At 49.4% G+C, this 22,592-nt stretch overlaps 3 protein-coding genes across 10 annotated transcripts in view; 2 read left to right on the top strand and 1 right to left on the bottom strand.

Annotated features, from left to right (window-relative positions):
* The window catches only part of Naa60 (N-alpha-acetyltransferase 60, NatF catalytic subunit), a 37,775-nt gene extending 22,442 nt beyond the window's left edge, over positions 1-15,333 (top strand). For all 3 annotated transcript variants that reach the window (XM_028894826.2, XM_028894824.2, XM_028894825.2), the window contains exons 2-7: positions 4,812-4,927; positions 7,276-7,405; positions 10,030-10,126; positions 11,348-11,582; positions 12,558-12,900; positions 14,044-15,333. In XM_028894826.2, the coding sequence (XP_028750659.1) occupies positions 4,818-4,927; positions 7,276-7,405; positions 10,030-10,126; positions 11,348-11,582; positions 12,558-12,714 (729 nt within the window). In that variant the 5' untranslated portion in view covers positions 4,812-4,817 and the 3' untranslated portion in view covers positions 12,715-12,900; positions 14,044-15,333. The remainder of the gene's footprint in view (positions 1-4,811; positions 4,928-7,275; positions 7,406-10,029; positions 10,127-11,347; positions 11,583-12,557; positions 12,901-14,043) is intronic.
* An 872-nt stretch (positions 15,334-16,205) lies between these two features.
* C8BH16orf90 (chromosome 8b C16orf90 homolog) lies at positions 16,206-19,249 on the bottom strand. 3 transcript variants are annotated; one of them, XM_028894829.2, is made up of 4 exons: positions 19,162-19,249; positions 18,420-18,557; positions 17,254-17,607; positions 16,206-16,704 (listed from the first exon to the last, which is right to left on the bottom strand). In XM_028894829.2, exons 2-4 carry the CDS (start codon positions 18,436-18,438, stop codon positions 16,547-16,549), a joined length of 531 nt encoding a protein of 176 aa, XP_028750662.1. In that variant the 5' UTR covers positions 18,439-18,557; positions 19,162-19,249; the 3' UTR covers positions 16,206-16,546. The 3 variants fall into 3 exon arrangements, with proteins under 3 accessions (XP_028750662.1, XP_028750661.1, XP_037056504.1); XM_028894828.2 differs by lacking the exon at positions 19,162-19,249 and adding an exon at positions 18,899-19,136; XM_037200609.1 differs by lacking the exons at positions 18,420-18,557; positions 19,162-19,249 and adding an exon at positions 18,013-18,406.
* A 26-nt stretch (positions 19,250-19,275) lies between these two features.
* Positions 19,276-22,592, top strand: part of Cluap1 (clusterin associated protein 1) — a 33,758-nt gene continuing 30,441 nt past the window's right edge. For 2 of the 4 annotated variants that reach the window (XM_037200607.1, XM_037200606.1), the window contains exon 1: positions 19,276-19,354. In XM_037200607.1, coding sequence (XP_037056502.1) covers positions 19,315-19,354 — 40 coding nt within the window. In that variant the 5' untranslated portion in view covers positions 19,276-19,314. Of the gene's footprint in view, positions 19,355-19,420; positions 19,572-22,592 lie in introns of those variants that run through there. The other 2 variants (XM_028894809.2, XM_028894810.2) reach the window with 2 other exon arrangements.

Here is a 22,592-nt window from a genome sequence, read left to right as displayed (position 1 = left end):
GGTCGGTGGTCTCAGGGAGGGGTCTCAGTCCCCGTACGGGCCACCAAATGAAAGAACCCCCAGAGGAGATCTTCCTTCAGGAGAGACCCCAAACCCAAGGAACACACCGAAACCACCGATCAGATGCAAAAGCAAGAGGGTTTATTAGATACACGGGTACCCGGGGCGAAGTCTCTAGGAGGACTTGCGCGCCTTCCTAGGGCAAAGGGGACTTTTTATGGGATTCCAGGGCAGAGGCGCGGCTACCGAAGCAAGAAGCATAGTTACAGGGTCCCTATTGGTTGTTTCAAAGAAGGCCAGGGTGAACTTGGGGTCGTATGTGTGTGGCTGATCTGGCCTTGCCCAGGCCAGCTGCTTATTCCTCAAGGCCAGGGGCCCGCCATAAAATATCTTTATTTAACCCAACTGTCTTTCTCCCAAGGCCGCTGACCACAATTATCTCCTCCCTAAGCCAGATGGCTGGCCACAGTTATCTCTCCCTCCCAAGGCCGGATGGCTAGTTAGTTACAGCTGTGTACTTCTGTCTTTCTGTTTCCTTCAGAATGGCGTTTCTTAGGCTAAGTTATTGGGGGGGCCATTTCATCGGCCCAACGCCCCATGTCCTCATAATGGAGCGGGGGTCTTTCAACATCTGGCCTCAGCTGTGTGTTTTCTTTTCTACCTGGGCCCCTGTTCTTTCTGCTCATCCAGCCTGATGTTGAATGTGAAAAGAGCTGCCAACCAGCCAAACAGGTAGACACCGTTTAGACCTCTTCTCCTGGAACTCCAGTGTCTTGGTACACTCCCGGGGAGGATGCAGGAGAAGGGTTTCTGTTATTTTCCTTGTGGTCCCTATGGTTGGAGAACGAAGTGGTGTCCCTTCCCAGATAGTTGGGAGCACCTCTCACATTGACTAATATACTTTTTGTCTTGGGATTCCTCTAGCAAACTGTAGATGAGTATAAAGGGGACCCCAGTGTGCTACCCTCGTCTGTGTGGCCAACAGTTTCTGAACTCTACTCATTGCTGAGGCTCTAGTCTCCTGAGCAAAGCCTGACTTTGTCATACAAATTTGATAAATTAAAAACTAGATAGATTTTTAGTTTGAAATGCAGAGAATTTTTGACTCAAAGGTAAAAGATTGGGTCTGGACTCTGGACCTCACCATCTGAAGCTATTTTTATTTTTTATTTTTTTATTTTTTGGGTTGTGGTCTGTTCTTTATATCTAGAATCCACTTATGAGTGAGTACATACCATGACTGTCTTTCTGGGTTTGGGTTACCTCACTCAGGATGATTTTTTTCTAGTTCCATCCATTTGCCTGCAAATTTCATGCTTTCATTGTTTTTCTCTGCTGAGTAGTACTCCATTGTGTATATGTACCACATTTTTTTCATCCATTCTTCCGTTGACGGGCATCTAGGTTGTTTCCGGGTTCTGGCTATTACAAATAGTGCTGCTATGAACATAGCTGAGCATGTATCTTTATGGTATGAATCAGTATTCCTTGGGTATATGCCCAAGAGTGAGATGGCTAGGTCCTGAGGTAGATCGATTCCTAATTTTCTGAGAAACCGCCATACTGATTTCCACAGTGGTTGTACAAGTTTACATTCCCACCAACAGTGGAGGAGTGTTCCCTTTGCTCCACATCCTCTCCAACATTGACTGTCATTGGTGTTTTTGATCGTAGCCATTCTGACAGGTGGTATCTCAGAGTCGTTTTGATTTGCATTTCTCTGATGATTAAGGATGTTGAGCATTTCTTTAAATGTCTTTCAGCCATTTGTAGTTCTTGTTTTGTGAATTCTCTGTTTAGCTCTTTAGCCCATTTTTTAATTGGACTGTTCAGTATTTTGATGTCTACTTTCGTGAGTTCTTTATATACTGTGGAGATCAATCCTCTGTCAGATGTGGGGTTGGTGAAGATCTTTTCCCCTGATGCTATTTTTATAAGAGATGTAACAAACATGTAGTCAAATATGCACCTTAATAAACAAGGTCTACGTGGATTGGGGGATGGGGACTGGTTGGTACTGTTTGATGTTTTGAGGTAGGATCTGGCTATGTATCACATTCTCTCTCAAACTCAGTATTATCCTGCCTGAGCCTCTCAACTCCTGGGGTCACAGATGTGCATGATCCCACCTGGCTTCCATATGTGTATGTTGTTTTTAAACAGCCTCATATATTCCACACTGACCTCAAGCTCGCCCTGTAACCAAGAATGATTTGAGCACCCGATTCTCCCGTCTTCACCTCCTAAGTTCTATGATTAGAGTTACTGTGCATCACCCAGCCTAGATCATGTGGTGCTAAAGATTGAACCCAAGGCTTTGTGCTTGATAGGCGAGCACACGCTACTGAACCAGACCCTCAGCCACATTCTGTATAGTTTTTGATTGCTAGTACCATCAATTTTTTTTAGCTAGTTCTAGAATCTCCAGGTGGAATCCTCCTGTATCATTTTGCATTTGAAGAGATGTGTCTCAAATCATATGTGCTCAATCTATATGATATGGGCTCCCTTAGGAGCATGAAAGCTTGGGTTTTAAGAGGGAGGTGGTTTGGAAATAGAGAGGTGGGTGTTTGTTTCTTGTCACTCTGAAAATTATACTTTCCTACTCTGCGGTTTTGGAAGCAGCACAGGCAGCTATGGAGATGGCTTCTCAGCCACAGGCAGCTGCTCATTTGAACAAACGAGCTGTGAATAGTGATTGTTGCTTCCTTCACCCGCCACTCTAGGCCCTGAGCCCATACTACTGAGGTAGTACTAGACAGTGACCTCTCTCGATCACTAGTGTGTGTTTCCTAAGGAAGGAGCTGACATTTTATTTGTGTTGGCTTTTTCGAATCAGTAAACCTTGTGTGGGTGGACTCTCACAGGGGACTTGGGGCCTGTGGTTCCTGCTTGCTCGTGGGGGAGTTTTGGGTAATCTTGCCTCATGCTTTGTTTGAAGAAAGCAGGAGGCAGCAGATGTTTGTAAATGAAGGTAATGTTGAAGGTGAAGGAGGTGGTACACACATTGTGTTTATAGCCTGTCAGAGAGGCATTTGCATGAAAGATGCTGTTGAGAATGTCAGAGGAGCATGCACAGGCCAGCGAGGAAGCTGTGGGACTGATCTTGTAGAAGTTTCCAGCTTGTATCAGAGTCAGTTTTAGAATCTTCTTGAAGCCCTGGCTGAGCAGTGGAAGCACCCTGCTGCCTTGAGGCCCAGAGATCCCAGGATTGACTTGGGGTTGTTGTGAGCCCACCACACATCAAAACAAAACACACACACACACACACAGAGAGAGAGAGAGAGAGAGAGAGAGAGAGAGAGAGAGAGAGAGAGAGAGCCATAAACCATTTAAAGTAGAAACCAGGACACCTCGCTCCAAAATGTTTCAGCATGTATCTCCTGAAGAAGACCTTGCCCTGTGAGACCTCTGCCTCATCAAGAAAATGAACAGCTGTTTCATAATATACCGCCTATCTACCAGCCAGCCTGTGTTCAAGGTCCACTGAAATGTTTGATTTTCTTTTTCATGGTACAGGTTTAGGTATCACATTGGATTCTAGATTGTCTCTTTCCATTTGCTTTTTCTTTTTTCTTTCGTTTACTTTTGTATCTTTAATGTGTCTGACCTTTTGAAGAGACCAGATGTGAAAGGTTACCTGTCTGTGGGATGTCATTTCCTTTATTGCTGTATGCCCAGCGCCCACTGCAATCAGGAAGTTGGGTCTGAAGGCTGTGGTTGGGTTCAGGCCCAGTGATTTTTCAGAACCCCCAAAGGCTTGGGTTGTATCCCGCTGGTCATAGCCGGAGGCACAGGACACTAGAGAGAGAGATTGGCCTGTTAGCTTGGGGGCTGTCCTTGTTTGCACACTGAGTCCTGGGTGCTAAGTACTTCGTTTGTGCCTGTGCCTTGCACCTGGCCCTCAGCAGCCCTCATCTGTTGATCTCACACTCTTTGAGGAGCTTTACTGGACTTGGAGATTTCCTCCTGAGAGGAAATTCCACAGTGGTGACCCTGAGTGTCAGCCTTTCTGCTTTGACCTGGTTGTTCTGTAAGTCCTCCTCAGCCCTGGAAATTAACTACCAGTTCCTCCTAGAAGATAGAATAAATGTGTAGTCCTTTTCTTTTGAATTACCTGCTTCCTACTGAAAGAAAAAGAGCGGCTGTTTTCCCTTTTGGTAGAGTTCAGCACTTGACTTCCCCAGGCCTAGGCTACAGAGTGTGTTCCAGACCAGCCTGGACAACTTAGGGAGCCTTTGTCTCTAACTAAGACAGGGCTGGCAGCATAGCCATGAGTGTGATCCTCAGCTCCCCCTTCCCCATAGTCATCAGCATCTGGTTACTCTCAGTGTCTCAGAGTTTCTCTTGCTAGACATGGAGGAGAGGCAGTGTGTGACCTTTCTGGTAGTGAAGCCAATGCTATTTGCCCTGAATATCTGATCATTCACTAGGTTCCACCCACCGGACTGCTTGAAGGGGTTTGCTGAGCCCATGTCTTCTTTGACACTGGGCCAAAGTCAGACTTGTTAGAATCATTTGTCTCTTCCAAGTGAAGGGGCAGCAGTTAAGAGATGGAAGACCAGCCAGGCAGGAGCTGTGGTCACTCTAGGGGAGAGCTGAAGGGTGGGGTGCAGCTCACGAGGAGAGGAGAGAGACATAGACTAGAGGCTATCAGCTCTTCTCCATCTGCAGAATGGAGGCAACCACAGAAGAACTTCCTCTCCATCTTGGGAAGCTCTTAGCGGTCTCCACCTCACCCCCTCCCGGGTTAACTTAGAGAAGGAACAGGTGAGCAAGCCTGCAGGTGATGCTGTCTCCTCTCTCCACAGGTGTGAATGACAGAGGTGGTGCCTTCCAGCGCCCTCAGCGAGGTCAGCCTGCGCCTCCTCTGCCACGATGACATAGACACCGTGAAGCACCTGTGTGCCGACTGGTTCCCCATTGAGTGAGTGCTGGGCACTGGACTCCCAGTGGATGGGAGGCACAGATCCGTAGTTCCTGAGACTGGAGGAGGCATCAGGGGTCTAGCAGGCCAGAGTGGTCCATAGGTGCTATCTCAAGATGGCAAACTAGGCAGTGAACCTCAGGCCTCCATTCTGACCCGCTGCTCACCTTCCTTAAAAGGTCCTGCTGAGAAATTTTACTTACCAAGATGTCCAAGCCTGCATGTAACCAGGAAATTTAGGATCGACTTCAGTGTAAGAAATTGGTTAAGATACATTGATATGTATATGTGAAAATGCAGTGTTGGAATGCTAGAATTCGGGAAATGGAAGCATGAAAAGATCGAGTTCAAGGCCAGCCTGAGATACATATTGAGCTTTAAGCCAGCATGGACTGTGGGAATGACCCTGTCTTTAAAGAGGTTCATTAGTTATCCAGGAATAAAATCTGTCAAAGTGGTGTATTTATTGACAAAACTCCTTCCCTTCCTTCCTCTTTCTTTTACCAAATATTAAGTGAAAGCAGACTAGAGTACAAATACATACCATATTCCACTTTGATTTAAAAATATGCCTAGGATAAAAACCTCTATACTGTAGAGGAAGGAAAGGGATCCTGCCCCTCATGAGAATCGTGGCCAACACTTTAATAAAAGACATGTTAGCAGGAGAAGAGAATAACACATTTATTTGACCTCAATCTTCTGACATGGAAGCCTTCATATTAAGGATCCGAAGACCTGTGGTGAATTCTCCTTTTCTGTGCTTAGGTTCAGTGAAGCATGGACTGTCATATAGAGATTATTGGACAAAGAATATTATCTACTAATGGATTGAAGGTGGAAAACACAGTGAGGCCCAGAAATCTGCTCAGATTCTGCTTTTCTCTGTAGCAGTCCCTCTTTCTAGGTATAGAGTAGGACCCTTCTGGAATGAGGGTGTGTTAATTTCATCATTGCTATCACCAAAATAGCGGACAGAAACAGCTTCAGGATGACAGAGTTTATTTTCCACACTATTTCAGAGGTTTCAGGCTCTGGTGGCAGAGGGTTGTGGGGGTGGGCAGCTCACATTACAGTGGCCAGGGAGTTAAGGGAGTAGAAGACCACAGGCAAGCTTATTGCCCCTAAGGGCGTGGCCTCAGTGACCTGCTTCCTCCAGCCAGCCCCACCTGCCATGGTCTTACATTTCCCAGTAGTCTATAGTGTCAGTGCCTCCGCAGACACACTCAGAAGTGTGGTGGATTAATTAATCTCCTGGGCACTTGTCAATCTAATCAAGCTGACGATCAAGATTAATAGTGGAATTAGATCTCTTGTCAGGAGGCCTGAGAGGTTTACATCTGGACCTTCACTGCTGGGGATCATCTACTGAGCCCCCAAAGTTCAATACTCAGCATTTTGAGGCAGAGCGGATTATTAGTACCTGTGGGTTCCTGTGTTTTTACTTGCCTTGTGTCTAGATTATTGTATGATATGACAAAGCATTTTCTTAGTGAGACAGACAGACAAAAACTTTGAAACATTAAAGCTAAGTAGGTCCTTTAAGTCATTGGTGTTTTGTGACTCCTTGCCTTACACTTGTTACTCCGTGGCAGCAGAAAAGTAGGGACACATCCCCCCAAAATGCATCTCTGTTGAAATACATAAGTTGCCAACTTCTTAGGAGTGTGGGCTAACAGTACTTTGTAAGATAAAACATATACTATCCTTGAAGTTAGTAATCCCACTACTGAAAGTAGTCCCAGGAAATGGGAGTGTCAGTAAGGACAGCAGTAAGGCCTGCTGAGGACCGTTGGGCTGTCTAGAGCCACACTGAGTGTAACCTGACACCCCTCAAGTACCTGGCTGTCAGCCTTTCCTGCCCCTTGGTCATGTGCCATGTCCCCACCCATATCTAGAAAGCTATGTCAACTCTAGTCTGCATACCCATGAACTTTGGCTCTTCCTGGAATCACCTTGCTGGTCTTCAGTGCTGAAACCTTCCCGGAGGACCGTTTGCAGCAGTCAGGACTCCACGTGTGGGTCCTGGGTATTGAACTTGGCTGCACGCACCAGCACCTGCTGAGCCATCTCACCAGTCCCCACAGACTCCTCCATAGACTACCCAGGTGTCCGTGGGTCACTGAGGGCCCCGAAGTCTCAGCTCACACTGAGACGCAGGCTGCCTGTGCTGTCCCTCCAGGAACTATCTGTGGAGACAGTTTCGTTGGGGGCTTTCCCCTTTTACATAAAGAAGTCCCACTTGGACAGGTGGCTCCTCCGAGAAGACAGCTGTGAGGCTCCCAGAGACTGGTAGGCCGGGCAGCCTCGGATCCCTGTGACTCACTGCACTGTGCTCTCCCCCTCAGGTACCCAGACTCATGGTATCGTGACATCACATCCAACAAGAAGTTCTTCTCTCTTGCTGCAACCTACAGAGGTGCCATCGTGGGGATGATAGTAGCTGAAATAAAGAATAGGACCAAAATACATAAAGAGGTGTGTCTGTGCGACAGTGACTGCCTCTGTGGCAGCTGGACAGGGACGTTGCAGTAGGGTCGGTCACATTGCCAGCTCTGGCTTGTGTCTCAGCATCTTGTGACCTGAGGAATTAGAGCAGCGAACAACACTGATAGCCAGTGGGTATATTTATATGTGGGTGTGGCTACATGGACTTTTCTTCTAAAGATTTAGTTATTATTATTTAATTATGTGCATACATGTATGTCTGTATGGGGTTGCATGGTGAGCTGCCCACTATTAAACTCAGGTCCTCTGCAAGAGCAATACATGTTCTTAACTGCTGAACTCTTTCTCCAGCCCCAGTGGCATGTACTTTTGTACATGGAATAATATGAATAACGAATAGGACCTACTAGTGGACTTGGTAAAGGTGGCCGTTTTGAAATAGGAACGAACAGAGTGACACACTGGAAATCTGCCCCACTGGTGTGCGAAGTGACAGTGCCTGATTTGTGCTGTTGGGGTCGGCACAGAAGTGCCAGTCCGTTAGGGATCAGTGAAAATGTATTTCTTTTTATCCAATTTCATGGACCACTCAAAGACTTACCTCCCTCCGAACCCTCAAGGACTCGGGTGACTGCTTCCAGTGTAGACTGGAAGGCCATAACTGTAAACGGTGTTCTTTGTGGTTGATTTCCCTTAGAAGTCTCTGGTGATTTTGGTCATGGCAATGGAGCAGTGTTATGTACTTAAGGAAAGAGAATCCCATCAGCCAGCAAATGATTGTGTTTTGCTTGAAGTTATTTTCTTGTTTCTTTTGCTTTCTCTTTTTCCTTCCTTCTTCCCTGCCTGCCTTCCATTTGTTTGTTTGTTTGTTTGTTTGGGGGCAGGCTTTCATTGTGTACCAGCTGTCCTGAAACTCAGATCTGCCTGTCTCTGCCTCTCAAGTGCTGGGGTCCAAGGTGTGCACCCCACACCCAGCTTGCTTGAGGTTGTGTCTTTAAAAGTGCAGGAGGTGAGATGGAGCTGTAGCTCAGGGGCAGAGTGCTTCCTAATATGCAGGAGGCCCTGAGTCCCATTCCTAGTGGAAGAGGAAGAAACATCTCCTCTACGATCCCAGACCACTAAAGGTTACCCCATCTCACACATAATTACATCTTGACACGTTGTTGGTTGGTTTTGTCCAGCCCAGCTTCCTCTTGAGCCACTGCCTCACGTTGTTCATTGCTAAGATAGAGAGAAAGCAGGGGCCAGTATCCCTTGGATCTACCATCTTGTATTGGATACTGCTTCACTTGCCCATACTTTGTTTCCTTGTGATCCCTCCTTGGGGCTTTTCCCTAGTGATTGTCCACTTCCACCGTGCGCATAGCCCAAGGGTCTCTTAACTATGCTCACCCTTTCCACAGATTCGGGCCCCTCTTTTGTCTAGGTTTTTGGCTAGCATCAGTAGCCTAGGGCTTCTGTTAACTATAGCAGTGAGTTTATCCCCTCCCCAAGTTTGCTATGTCCAGATTCACTGTAGATAGAGCTAAGCAGGGTCAAGAGGCAGGGCCTGGTCTAGCACATGCCTAACACATAGGAGCTACTTGGTAAATGGGAAGCAGAAAAGCCAAGTTGCCTGGTATCCTTTCTTGGAAGAGAAAACTTTACAAATGGCAGATCTTTCTTGTTATTAGGAGGTTGGAATAACATGAGAACCTCATGGTCGGAGTCATGACTCAGGAGGCATTATGTGTCCATTACAAGAGATATTCATGGAGTACCATGCTATAGTACATCACAGTGTGCCACTCTGCCCAGCATGGGCAGCAGAGCAGAGTGGATAGCTGTCTTAACCTGCTTTTCATAGTCACCAGGGACAGTATGTTTTTCTTTATAAACTTTAAAACATTGCACTTGAATATGGTTCAGCAGTAAAAATCTGACAGGCTGAGTTCCCAGCACCCACATGGAGGAGGGAGAGAACCAACTCCCAAAGTTGTCCTCTGACCTCTACACAGCGATGTTGCACATGCATGCTCACCCCTGACACACAAATGAATGTCAGGCAACTTTTCACTTGTCCACTGTCTCACGTCATGGCAACTGTATCACTTCTTGTTGACAACCTATGTGTGACCACTCTGGACAATCGTTTTCTTTTTTGTTTTCCTTTCGTGGTGGGATCAGACCAATGGCCTTATATCTGCCAGACATGCATTCTACTGTTTAGCTACATCCCCATTCCCAGCCATTTGTCTCTTACTGTAATGTCACTGGTTCTGGCATAAAGTACCTTGTGGAGTCGGGCAGTGGTGGCACACACCTTTAATCCCAGCACTCAGAAGGTAGAGGCAGGTGGATCTCTGTGAGTTTGAGGCCAGCCTGGTCTACAGAGCAAGTTCTGGGACAGGCTCCAAAAGCTACACAGAGAAACCCTGTCTCAAAACCTTAAAAAAAGAAAAAGCAAAGCTCCTCATGGGTATGTTCTCACCATAGCAGCATTCTGCCAACAGGGCCTACACCCTCTTGTTTTATGGGCCATCATGGGTGTTCTTTGTCCTCTGTGCTCTGCCTCTTCCTACCTGTGGCTGCACATGTCAGGATATGGAGAGTGGACACACAGAACCCTGATAGGTTCTGCTTTGCCCTGACTTTATCTCTGACTTTCCCTTTAGGATGGAGATATTCTAGCCTCCAGCTTTTCTGTGGATACACAAGTTGCATACATTCTAAGCCTGGGAGTGGTGAAAGAATTCAGAAAACACGGCATAGGTAAGAGGCAGAAAGCTCATGGCTTGAACCACTGCTGCCCTGACCAGTTATCAACCCCCACCACACCAGTTACTTCTTCTGAGGGCTTCAGCTCACAGAGGACCCTACGTCTCTTCTTCCTTGTCCAAATGTGGGGGCAGGTAATGTCCTCCCAGTGCAGCGTCCCACCCACAGGCCTTCATTGTTTACATCCCTCCCAGATCTGTCACGAACAGATCAGCCACAACTCCAGTACAGCCTCGGGAAGAGTAGCCCTCCCTAACTCTCCTGTGCTGCCAGACATAGTCGTGTGTATTAGCAAGATGTCCTCAGTTCACAACAAGGACCATGGACAGCTGGAGAGACAGCACTTGGCAGCACTCATCAGACTCTAGGTCATCAGATTCTCACCCTACCCCACCACACAGCAGTGAGTAGAAGTCCTTTTTTCAGCGCAGGCCTTTCTCACACCCTCTGGGTTCTGGTTTACACTTTTTGTTGCCTGAAAGGTTGGTAAGTGTCTTCTGTGGACCCAGAGCACTTCCAGGATACATCTGTGGTCCACAGTGATACGTAGTTTATGGGTTCTGTCTGGCTAGCATTTTTTTTTTTTTTTTTAAAAAAAAAAAAGAAAGAAACATAATTCTTTATTGAGTCTTTGGGAATTTCACATCATGCACCCAATCCCTCACATACTCTCCTCACCCCTGCAGCATTCCCCCAAAAGAACCCTCCCTCAAAAGTCAACTAAAAAACAAAACAAAAACCACCTGGCTCCTCCGTCTTTCCAACACCTCTTCCTTCCTCCTAGTGGCACTGGGTGCTCTAGGGTGTCACACAGACACCTTTTGTCCAATCAGCTCCACTCACAGAACGTTCATTGCAATGAGTCATTGGTCCGGTTCAAGGGGTCCTGGCACACCATCACCACTGGATCCTCACCGAAATGCCTCTCAGACATCCTGCTGTTGCCCCAAGTCATTGGAGAACCTGTGGTTATCGCAGGCCCAGTCCCTTCCCACACTCCAGCAGGTCATAGATGGGTGGACGTTAGGGTGGGCCAAGCCAAGGCCCAGGATGTGGGTCTCTAGCTAGGATCTTTTAGGGACTTTGACAGTGGGAGGTGACCAGAGACTAGTTTCAGGTCTGGGAGCATAGCCCTCTAGACTCCTGCAGAACTGTGCCTTTATCTACGTCCTCTTAACTGCCCTGCTGTGGGAAACCTTCCTCTCCTCTCCCCAGGTTCCCTTTTACTAGAAAGTTTAAAGGATCATATTTCAACCACTGCCCAGGACCACTGCAAAGCCATCTACCTACATGTCCTCACCACCAACAATACAGCAATAAACTTCTATGAAAACAGAGACTTTAAGCAGCATCACTATCTGCCGTATTATTACTCCATCCGAGGGGTCCTCAAAGATGGCTTCACCTACGTCCTCTACATCAATGGCGGCCACCCTCCCTGGACCATCTTATATCCTTTACTGCTGGAAGGGAGGAAGAAGGCTTTGTGGTTTCCTGGCTAGAGGGCTAGAAGAACCAGAAAGTCAGCTGGAACTGTGGCCACCTTCGGGTGACAGTCACTGGCTTAGCTTGTAGTGTTGCTCCTTGAGTAGCTCAGAGTATGGGCAGGTCTAATGCACCTGATTGGTTGCATATGTTAGGAAAATTGGCACTTCCTAGCAGCTTCAGCCCAGCAGGAAGGTTGGGTTTTAACTCTTTGGGCCTAGGATCGATCCATCCACTCAAGAAATAGGGAACATATCCTGTTCCAGGGGTCAGCAGTAAGCATAGCAGATACAAGTGTCTCTCCCCCACCCCCCATGCAGCCTGTGATGCAGAGAAGAAAGTAAACAGTGGCAGAACACACTTGGGTTCAGACCTTCCTCATGGAGTTGCATGATCGAAGGTGTATTCACCCACCCCCCAATTCTCTCCTCTAATGGTGTCCTTGCTGGAAGGAAGGACACCAGATGTCCCAGCAGCCATGGGGTAATAGCCCAGAATACACCACATGTACCTGTGGGTGTTTTGAGAGAAGTAAAACAGGAAACAGGTTTGCCCAAGCTCCATAGCCCCAGCTCACATGAAGTCAGGCATGTATGGGCATCCAGGGGTTAGCACTGCTGAACCATGTCCTTGTTGGGGTGGGCTCTGTTCCCTCTGGAGAACTAGGAACACTTGGTTTATAGATCCTGCCCTGGTCTTTGTTAATTACCTTATGGTGATTCTCCTATATGACTCTACTGTGCATTATTTCCCAAATTGATAGTCCACTTAATGAGCCTTTCTAGTATTTTCTGAGGTTTAATAGGCCCTTGGCCTCTAATTGAGTGCAGTGTGCCACGTGGGAACAATGCTGTGGGTCATTGATCAGACTCCAAGGACGCTGCATGTGGGCAGGCAAGGCAGACGGGGCCATATTGGTATCTTCCTTGACAGAGCCTACAGACTACATCCAGCACCTGGGCTCAGCGCTAGCCAATCTGAGTCCCTGCTCCATCCCACACAGGCTCTACCGCCAGGCCCACAGCCTGCTCTGCAGCTTTCTGCCATGGTCCGGCATCTCCACCAAAGGTGGCATCCAATACAGCCGGACCATGTGATGCCATTGGGGCGACCTCCCCCAGGCCTCTGTCCTCAGCACTTTGTGGAGCCTGTTTTCCTGTCTGTCTGACTTCTGCTGTCCTTTGCAAGGAGCTGGTGGCCACCTGCCGGCCCGTCGGCCTGCCCCAGTTGCAGGCCCGGTGCTATGCTGGCTCAGGAGAAGAGTGTGTGCTGGTCTTCAACAGGTAGGAACAGATGGTAGGACCTGGGGAGTCTGGTGCTTGTAGAGACAGGAAGTCTCTAGGCAGGTACTTGGGAGCAGTTCACAGTGGGTCCAGAAGCGTTTGGAGGAGCAAGGGACCAAAGGCCTCACACCACTTGCCGGATCTCTTTTCCCTCCCTAGACTTTGTGTGTAATTTGCATCCACGTGTGCACGTTGGTGGAGCATGGAACTCAACGCAGGGGCGATTATTCTCCACCTTACTTTCGAGACAGGGTTTCTCACGGAACTTGTAGCTCACTGATTTAACTGCACTGGCTAGCTAGTGAGCCTCGGAGATCCTCTTGTCTCTCTCTCAGCTGCCTACCTAGGCATTTTATGTGGGTGCTAGAGCTCAAACTTAGATCCTTATATTTATATAACAATCACTTTTCCAATGGAGCCATCTCTTCAGCCCCTGGATAACTTTTTTTTTTTTTAATGTTTTTAATTTATCTCTTGAGAATTTGAGGGCATTGGAGTCTCTGGAAATGGAGGTATAGGCAGTTGTGCCATGTAGATCCTGGTCCTTGGAAAGAACAGCATATGCTCTTAACCACTGAGCCATCTCCCCAGGATCTGAACAAATTTTTTTTTCCTGTTAAAATGATGGTGTCATGTGATTCAAACATTAGGAAGGTATAGAAAGGCCAAGCAGCTCCTACTGGAGGCCCACAGTTACTCGGCTTTACCTGACAAGAGGCACCAGTGACCTGTGACCCAGACGACTGCTCTCACCACCAGTGCCGTCACCAGGGCATCTCCATGTGGCATTGTCCAAAGCCCATGCCGACAACTTGTAAATGAGGTTAAGATTCTGCCTGGATGCAACCATATTGGTTGCTGAGAGCTGGTCTCCCAAGCCAAGAGAACAGAGAATTGCAGAACTGGAAGAGGTTTGGGTATTGCAGAGCCCACTCCATTGGCCATCCACATTGAGGCTTGGCACACATCCAGGTGCTTGTATTTGTGTTAAGTTCCAGGGAGCCTGCTGGCCACTGCGAGACTGGGGGCTGGAGAAGGGCTCATGCTCTGGCGTACCCTGGCTCCGCAGAAGCCCACAGGCCAGAGGGTGAAGTGGGTGAGCATCCTGCAGTGCCTTCACATGCCCTGCTCTCTTCCCTGCAGGCTCTCTTCCTGCTTCTGGAAACTTCTCCCTCCACCTGGAGCCCTTGTCCTGCCTCCATGCACTGGCACCATCCCAATGGCCTGGCAGGTGTTGGCTACATTCACTGGAAAAGGTCTTGCCAGGCCTCTCCTGCCTCCTGCTCCTTCATCTTTCCCTACAGAACGGACTGAACTTTGCTGTGAAAAGAAGATGGACATCTTTGACGCTGAAGACACAGGAACCTTAGAATAAAGAGGCACAGCAAAGAGAATGCCAGGTTTTTTTTTTATAGGAATGCCCTAAAGAGGCTTAGACAGTGGAAGCAGTTTTTCATGAAAGGCTGGAGACTGGGGAGGAAGAGTGGGGCTTGCCCTTCACAAGAACGTAAAGCTTCGGAATCAGCCCTCACCATAGTCAGTTAGATGGACGGTTCCTTGTTCCTCAGGCCGCCTACTCCCTGCTTCCTGTTGTCCAGAGGATCATCCTGCCTGTCGAATCTGGGCAAGTTCCATATAGCTGACCTGCACTTGGAGCTGAGCCAAGAACTGGGAGCTGTTGGCTTCTGGGTTCCTCCCTTGCTCATCCTTCTAGAAGCTGAAGCTTCAAGGACTGGCCAATGCAGACAGAAGGCTGAGCTCTGCATTGGGCATCTCTGCTACTGTGGACTCATGAGACTTGGCCTTGGGAGCAGAGGGCAGTTGGTGCCTGTGGACCTTCAGCCCCGAGGCAGAGGCTCTTGTCAGCGCCGTGAATTGTACCTGCAGTGTCCCTTCCTTGTGCCCCCAGAGGCCTGCCCAGTATTGCTGCAGTATCACAGGTGCCCATGCAGGGCGCCCTCACAGCCTCTCACTGTGCCAGACTGATTAGGAACAGCTCTATTGACAGGCTTCCCTCCCTCAGCATCTCCTGGATTAGGGCTCTCAGGCCCTAGAGCCAGCCCAAGGCTGCTTGGCCTCAGGGAGGGAAGGGCCCTCACAAAGCAGGAAGGCCAAGGCAGGAAAAGCATTCCCCTTCCTCAGCAGAGCCGGCCCCAGGTGGCTGGTGTCCTGACTGGTTTCGGTTGTGTGCTGAGGCCCAGCCCCATGTTCCCTTCCTTTTCAGTCAGTGGTGATCATGTGATTTTAATTTCTGCCCTGTGTGGTCAAGGAAGAGTCTTCCAGAAGGTTCTGACTTGGATAGTCTTAAATCCAATTCAAAGTCCTCGACCTGTCTTTCTTCCCTCCTGTCCCCAATTACTGCAGTGTCCAGCCCAGGGCTGAACGAATCGTAGTGTGTAGTCTCATTACAAACAAATAAACAATTTCACTAGTCTCGTCCTGTCACTGGTAGCTGGCTCTCACACTTGGTGCTTTGGGCTAGGGCTGAGGGCTGGGAGCTTGCTTGCTGCAGTCTTCCTGGTGCCTCAGCCATGCAGGCCACTGTCCTGCAGAGGAGTGTGAGCCTGGTGAAGGCGTCTGCTGCTGAAAGCAGCTGCCTGTCAGTTCATACCCACACCCTGGCTCTCAGCTCTGAGCTAGAACCTGATCCAAGTGTGAAACTGTGTAATTCTCTTCCCCAACTCTTCTGCCCCCATCTCCATCATAGCTTCTAAGACTCCAAGGGTCATGCAGGCACATGGTCAATGGAGGCCATGGCTTTGCTCCCAACCAGAGTGGGTAAGTCTCTGGAGACAATCTGTGTGGTCACAGCCTGGAGGAGGGTACTGCTGGCATTATTGGGAGGCTACAAAACATCTTCCAGGGCACAGAATGGGCCTACAACAAAGACTTGATCTAGTACCAAATGTTAATACCCAAGGTCGTCACCATCCAGGAACCTGAAGTCTAGTCCAGCTGGAAGAAGGCCTGTGGCCATCCTGATGGGTTCCTGTGGGGCCATAAATTCATCTAATCCCTTGATAGGAGCAGTTTGGGGTCCAGGCCAACATGCCTGCCTTGGTCGGTCTCCTCCTGGTTCCCTCTTTAAACCAAACCTACATTTCATCCCTTTGTCCCTGGAATGGCATGCCCTATGATCAGGCCTAATGAGACGCTGCCTGCCTTCCAGAGCTATCATTTTCAGATGGCTCCCCTACAAAGCCTCCCTGGACCTGGCTCATGACTCTGTACCCCCAGGATAGCTCACCTGAATGGCTGCAGGGCAGTTTTGACTGGGTTGACTTGATGACAGACAGACAAGAAGGTGTGTAGGCCTTGGCTTTTACTGAGGTTAGACCTGAGGACTCCCTGGCCTCTCAGGAACCCGACTCTGCTCGGCCTGGCCTCCCAGGTACAAGTGGCTGACCGGAGTTTGGGCAGGCTGCAAGGGCACGGGTATGCTTCCATTTCTTCTGTCCCTCCCATGGGACTTCCTCCTCCCTCCCTCATACTGTCCCCAGACTAGCCCAGGTCTGGTGCTGGGCAACTATGGGGGCCATCTCAGTGGGGAGGCTACTGCTGGGACTGAACCCTTCCTCAGTAAACCTGGCCTCCTCCTCCTCGGCCACTCTCCCCCTACTGTCCCCAGCCCTGGCACTTTGGATCCTTATGTCCTCTCCAAGGCCCCAGAGCGGGTTCTCTTGCACAAGGGACACATGGTCTCCTCCAAGGCTCTCCAGGACCTCTTGGGCCTGAGTCCCAAGCCCTCAGGGGGACCAGACTGGGAGGGGACACCCTTGGCTGGGTCCATGCTGGAACTGGAAGCTGAGGAAAAAGGAAAGAGAAGTCACTCAGGGACCCAATTTGAAACCCTACCTTGGTGTCCCCGGACCTTACAACCCTCAAGACAATTGAAGGGCTTGTGCTACACTCTTGAAAGAACTAGTCGGGAAAGGGACATCAGTGGGTCAAGCTGAAAATGTCATGAACCCTTCATTTGAAAAATGAACTGAGGGAGAGCTGCCCAAGGTCCACCAAGATATAGAACGAGGATTAGAACCCAGAACTGAGTCCCAGATCTTCTACACCCCACTTCTACATCCCACCAGGCTCCAGCTGTGCCAGCTGCATACTACCACCCCTGAGATTTCACAGGACTTAGAGTGTATATCCACGGTGCGGGATCAATAGCGGGCCACACAGATAGAAAAATTCAACAAGATCTTGGCCCCTGGAGCATGACATTACTTTAGTGTGTCCTGGCCACTTTGCTCTTTCCTAGTTCTTGGCAGAAGGCTGGGGAATGGAAGAGGCCCGTCTGACTTCCCTTGAGTCTTCCCCTCATGTCTCCAGTCCTGCCTTAACAGAGCTCACCTGTATTTCCCAGGCTGTCCCTGGGCAGTTGGGCTTCCAGAAGGGTTGAGCAATGGCTGTTACCTGGACCCAAGGTCCCCTGTGGCAGGTCCAGGGGCCAGGCCGAGCCTTCAGGCCTTGGCAGGCTGCCCCCAGCCATGAGCCGGCCTAGCCAGTGGCTTCCACATTGACCAGCAGGCTGCATGTGGCCTGGCAGGTAGAGAGCCAGGCTCCGGAGGTGACGCAATCGGAAGTTCTTGGGCTTGCTTCCCTGGGCACCGGGGCCCTGCTGCTGCTGGGCCCCCAGCCCTCCCTCATAGATGTTGGGTGGTGTGTCAGGGTGGCTGGGGCGTCCTGGGGCCCAGCTCACTGCATCTGCAAGAGAGAGAGAGAGCAGGAGGGTGGTGGCCAGTGGGCCCAGCATCTGGGCAAAAACTGCAGGTACCAGCTTATATGATGGGCTCCATGTCCAGGCTACCCAGCCTCAGTTCTTGTCTATTCCCATTTCTCCTGTTTGCTCCCCTAACAGAGGGGCCTAAGAAGCCCAGGACTTTGGCACTGAGATCTCTTTCAGCACCTCAAGCCCTCTTTTGTTCCCTCTACCCTAGAAAGAGTATGCTGGTGCCAGTATAAGCAAAGTAGGTACAAGGGGACAGGACTAGCCCAGTCGTACAGCCTAGATTGGGAGTTCCTCCCCTCCCAAGCATGCATGTCCCTAGGATTGGCCCAGGTTAGGACAGAATGGCATCTCTGCTACTGCTCCTCCCTGCAGCCAGGCACCTTCTCTTATTCGAAGCTCAGAGAATGCACAGACCAAGGCTTCCATGGAGGGCCAGTATGGTGGGGGAGGAGTGGCCAGGCCTTGTGTGCAGCAGGGCCTGCTCTCCCCTGCCTACGGGGTGGGTCTGCAGGTCTCCCATGGCAACTGGTTCTATGATGTCACAGTAAAGACTCCAGTCTTCTTGGGTCCCTTAATTTGGGAGAGGATGGTATCAGGTTGGGGCAGGGTGGGAGGAGGGCAAGGGGAGGGGCTAGAAACCTAGGGTAAATTCACTGGTCCTCAGATTTAGAGCAAGACACAAAAAAGTTTAGCTTTAGCATGCTAAAAAGTCATTCTATGGGGTGACCTTTTGGGGTCCTCAGCTTCCTCATTTGTGATTGGGAGAACGAGGGTTTGGGGTACAAACCTGCAGAGCTCTGAATCATGCTGAGAAGACGGTTCTGGGTGACACTTGTCTAAGTGTCCATTTCCTCACAAGTTGTTAGGCAGTGTGTAGATAATGCCATTTTTTTCCCTACGAATGTGGACAAACTGGAACTCTTGCCTTGATGGTGGAAATAAAAAATTACAGCTAATTTGGAATCATCTCAATCACAAAACCTTTACGTTTTGTTATAGAAAGTTTAGTTCTATGTTCTACATTTAGGTTTATGAACCATTGTTTTTGTATACAGATAATAGTGGAGTTTCATTTATTTGCTGTGGATTTCTCATTGTTCCAAACCATTTGTTGCAAAGACCATTCCCTCTGTCCAAATGCATTGTCGCCTATGTTGGACTAGCCACAAATGTGTGGCCCTATTCCACATACTAAGTCCTTCAGCATCTACTCCTGGTCTGTACCACAATGTCTAGGTCAAGGGCACCTCTACATCCTGCGCCTACCCATCTTGGGGCGTTGCTTTCCTCTTCGCCCACCCCTCTTGGCTCATCTCATCTCTTCTCTCCCCAGTTTTCCTTTATCGCGGTTGTCCCCGACTCATAGCAGCTACCAGGGAGGAGTCCTGCTGAGTCTGGGCTGACCCCACCGCACTGAGGTGCGACACACCAGCACTTCTCAGAATTAACCAGTTTCCAGGACAACCTCTGGCGCACGGATCTTGATACTGATTTCCGGCCTGTCGTGAAGACTGACAAGCTGTACGTACACGAAATCCCTCCGGGTTCAGTTCTCGAATTCTGCAGAGGGTACCATATCTTCGTTCCCGTCAGTCTGTGGCTACTTTAACTATGTTTTTACAAATACGAAGGCGACTCGGTCACATAAGGTGATAGATAGTGTGCTCTATAGAAGTGAGGCGATGAGAGCCACAACGAGACAGGAGACAAAAGCGCTCAACGGTGAGAAGCGCCACCTGCTGGTCTGTGTCGTGCGCATGCGCGCACCGCACCGTTTCGCTCCCTGTCTTGTTTGGCCCTGACGGCTCGCTGTCCAAGTGCTCTGCAGGTTGCTATAGAGACCGGCGAGCGCTGGGCCTGCAAACTCCGGAGAGGCGAGCAGCGGCGCCCTGCTGGGCTCTTGGGGACCTAAGCACCATGTCTTTTCGCGACCTCCGCAGTAAGGCTGCACCCCGCTTTCCCGTGGGCTTCCCAGAAACTCGGGGCTCCCCTGCCTGAGCCATAGGCCCAGTCAGGGCGGTGGTCCCCAGCCCCAGGCTAGCCAGGGGCTGACAGAACTTTACAGCACCTTTGGAAAGTTCTGTCCCTCACTGGCCGCGTGTGGCTAGAACATTTGGAATGTGTCTCCAGCGGCTGAGGATCTGAGTGTGTTTAGTTTTACCCCATTTTATCTCAGTTTTTCGCAGCCACATTAGAAAGGTCATAGGAAATGGAGACTTTGTCCTGTGTTAGAGTTTGTAGAAAGAAGCACTGAAACCAAGGAGGTGACTGGGTGAATGGCTGTTGCTGCTAGTTTTTTGTCGTTGGTTGTTCGTTTTTGAGGTTTGTTGCTGTTGTTTTAATAACCTGGCACATACTCTTCTCTTTGTGGGCATTATTTCGTTTACTCCGAGGCAGTTCTTATGCCCGGTGTCCAGAGATGAAGAAACAGGCAGCAGAAGGTCAAAGTCATGTGGGCAAGTTATAGCTAGGCCGAGCGGTTTTGGGGTTTGAATCCAGCTTGTCTGATCGCCAAATACTGAGGAGAACTTTGCCGCAGAGGGGGGAAGTGGCACGTTTATATTAGTCACTACGCTTTGGAGAACGTCTGTCATGTGTGTTATATTTCACACGTTTTGTTTCTGGTTTTAAACTGCAAGGAGTATAACTTCTCGTGGGCCACACAGCTTAGGAATGAAAGAACCCCCAGGGGAGATCTTCCTTCATGAGAGACCCCAAACCCAAGGAACACACCGAAACCACCGATCAGATGCAAAAGCAAGAGGGTTTATTAGATACACGGGTACCCGGGGCGAAGTCTCTCGGAGGACTTGCGCCCCTTCCTAGGGCAAAGGGGACTTTTTATGGGATTCCAGGGCAGAGGCGCGGTTACAGAAGCAAGAAGCATAGTTACAGGGTCCCTATTGGTTGTTTCAAAGAAGGCCAGGGTGAACTTGGGGTCATATGTGTGTGGCTGATCTGGCCTTGCCCAGGCCAGCTGCTTATTCCTCAAGGCCAGGGGGCCAGCCATAAAATATCCTGATTTGACTCAACTGTCTTTCTCCCAAGGCCGCCGACCACAGTTATCTCTCTCTCCCAAGGCCGGATGGCTGGCCATAGTTATCTCTCTCAAGGCCGGGTGGCTGGCTACGGCTGTGAACTCCTGTTTTTCTGATTCCTTCAGAATGGCGTTTCTTAGGCTAAGTTATTGGGGGGGGGACATTTCATCGGCCCAACGCCCCATGTCCTCATAATGGAGCGGGGGTCTTTCAGGAAGAGTGACAGAGCTGTGTGACCCAAAAGCTTGCCTCGGTGCAGAAGAGTAGCAACTACTAGGATCAACTGGGAGAGAATCGTGTTTTCTGGGGCTTGAGGGTATTTAAAACAGTGTAAAGATGTGCTGGGAAGAGTATTCAAGAAGAGTATTTCAGAATGTTTACCTTAAATGAATACTGCATAACTGGGTAATGTGTGAGAGTCTGTTCCTGGCTAAAGTGGGGACGTGATAGCTTCAGCAGAAGGCAGTGTTTGGGCGAAGCCTGACTGGAGACTGCTACTTGTTTTCTGCCATCTTTCTAGTCCACAATCTGGTGCAGTTCACCCTGCTTTATCGTCCTAGTAGGTTATTTGGAATTGTCAACAGGACGTTTTGAATAGCTGTCTTCAAGAAACATGAGTAGACATTGTACAGCCAGGAAACATGTTCAGAATCTCAGCATATTGTGGGAACTCAGAAATGCTGGTTGTGTTCATTTTGATTTTTCGAGACAGGGTTTCTCTGTGTAACAACAGCCCTAGCTGGATTAGAACTTGCTTTGTAAACGAGGTGAGCCTCAAACCCACAAAGGTCCACCTGCCTCTGGATGTGCTCTTTTCTTTTCTCTCTTTCTCTTTCTTCCTTCCTTTCTTTCTTTCTCTCTCTCTCTCTCTCTCTCTCTCTCTCTGTTCCTTCCTTCCTTCCTCCTTCCTTCCTTCCTCCTTCCCTTCCTTCCTTCCTTCCTTCCTTCCTTCCTTCCTTCCTTCCTTCCTCCCTTCCCTCCCTCCCTCCGTCCCTACCTACCTACCTACCTACCTACCGGGTTTCTCTGTGTAGCCCTGGCTGTCCTGGAACTTAGTCTGTAGACCAGCCTGGCTTCGAACTCACAGAGATCTGCCTGCCTCTGCCTCCCCAGTGCTGAGATCAAAGGTGTGCTCCACCACCACCTGACTGTAGTTAGCTTTCTTTACAGTTTCTTTTCTTTTCTTTCTTTTTTGAGACAGGGTTTCACTAGCCTGGAACTTACTATGCAGATCAGACTTGCTTCAAACTCATAGGGATCTGCCCTTCTCTTCCGCTTGAATGCTGGGTTCTTCATATTTTCAATAATGTAAACACATCTGGGTCTAGGAATGTAGCATCTTAACTAGAATGCACTAGGTCCTGGATTCTGTCTCCAGCACTGCATAAAATCAGACATGGTAGCACAGGCCTGTACTGCCGGCACCTGAGAGGAAGAAGCGGATGGATGGGGAGTCATCCTTAGTATATAGTGAATTTGAGCCCAGCCCGGTCTGCCTGAGCATCTCTATGGGGGGGAGGGGAGCCCCACTCTGTCTTATACATAGGGTGGAGTTAATGGATGGAGGGCTCCAGCATCTCTTGCCATGTAATAATTACCTTACAACCTCAAGGCCTTTCCCATGCTAGGCAAGCACTCCATAGAGTCACATCCCTCCATCAACAGTTCTTAAATCTCTCTCACACAGGTGTGAGGTTGGCAGAGCCCTGCCTGGTGGTACTTGAACCTGCAGGCAGACTGCACTGGGAGGTGGGGGCGGGTGAGTTCAGTGGAAAGTTTCTCCACACCCACACCTGGTATCTGGGCTGGCTGGCCAGATCAGCACAGGATGGGGAGAAGATTAGATGCCACCTCTTAGGTGACAAGGAGTTTGCAGCCGTCTTTCATCTCCATGGTGGCTGGACTCTTCAGCGCTGCCTCAT

The sequence above is a fragment of the Peromyscus leucopus genome, chromosome 8b, assembly GCF_004664715.2.
Source record: "Peromyscus leucopus breed LL Stock chromosome 8b, UCI_PerLeu_2.1, whole genome shotgun sequence".
Taxonomy (NCBI): Eukaryota; Metazoa; Chordata; class Mammalia; order Rodentia; family Cricetidae; genus Peromyscus; species Peromyscus leucopus.
Note: the sequence above shows the minus strand (reverse complement) of the source record. Positions and strands in the feature narration are given on the sequence as shown.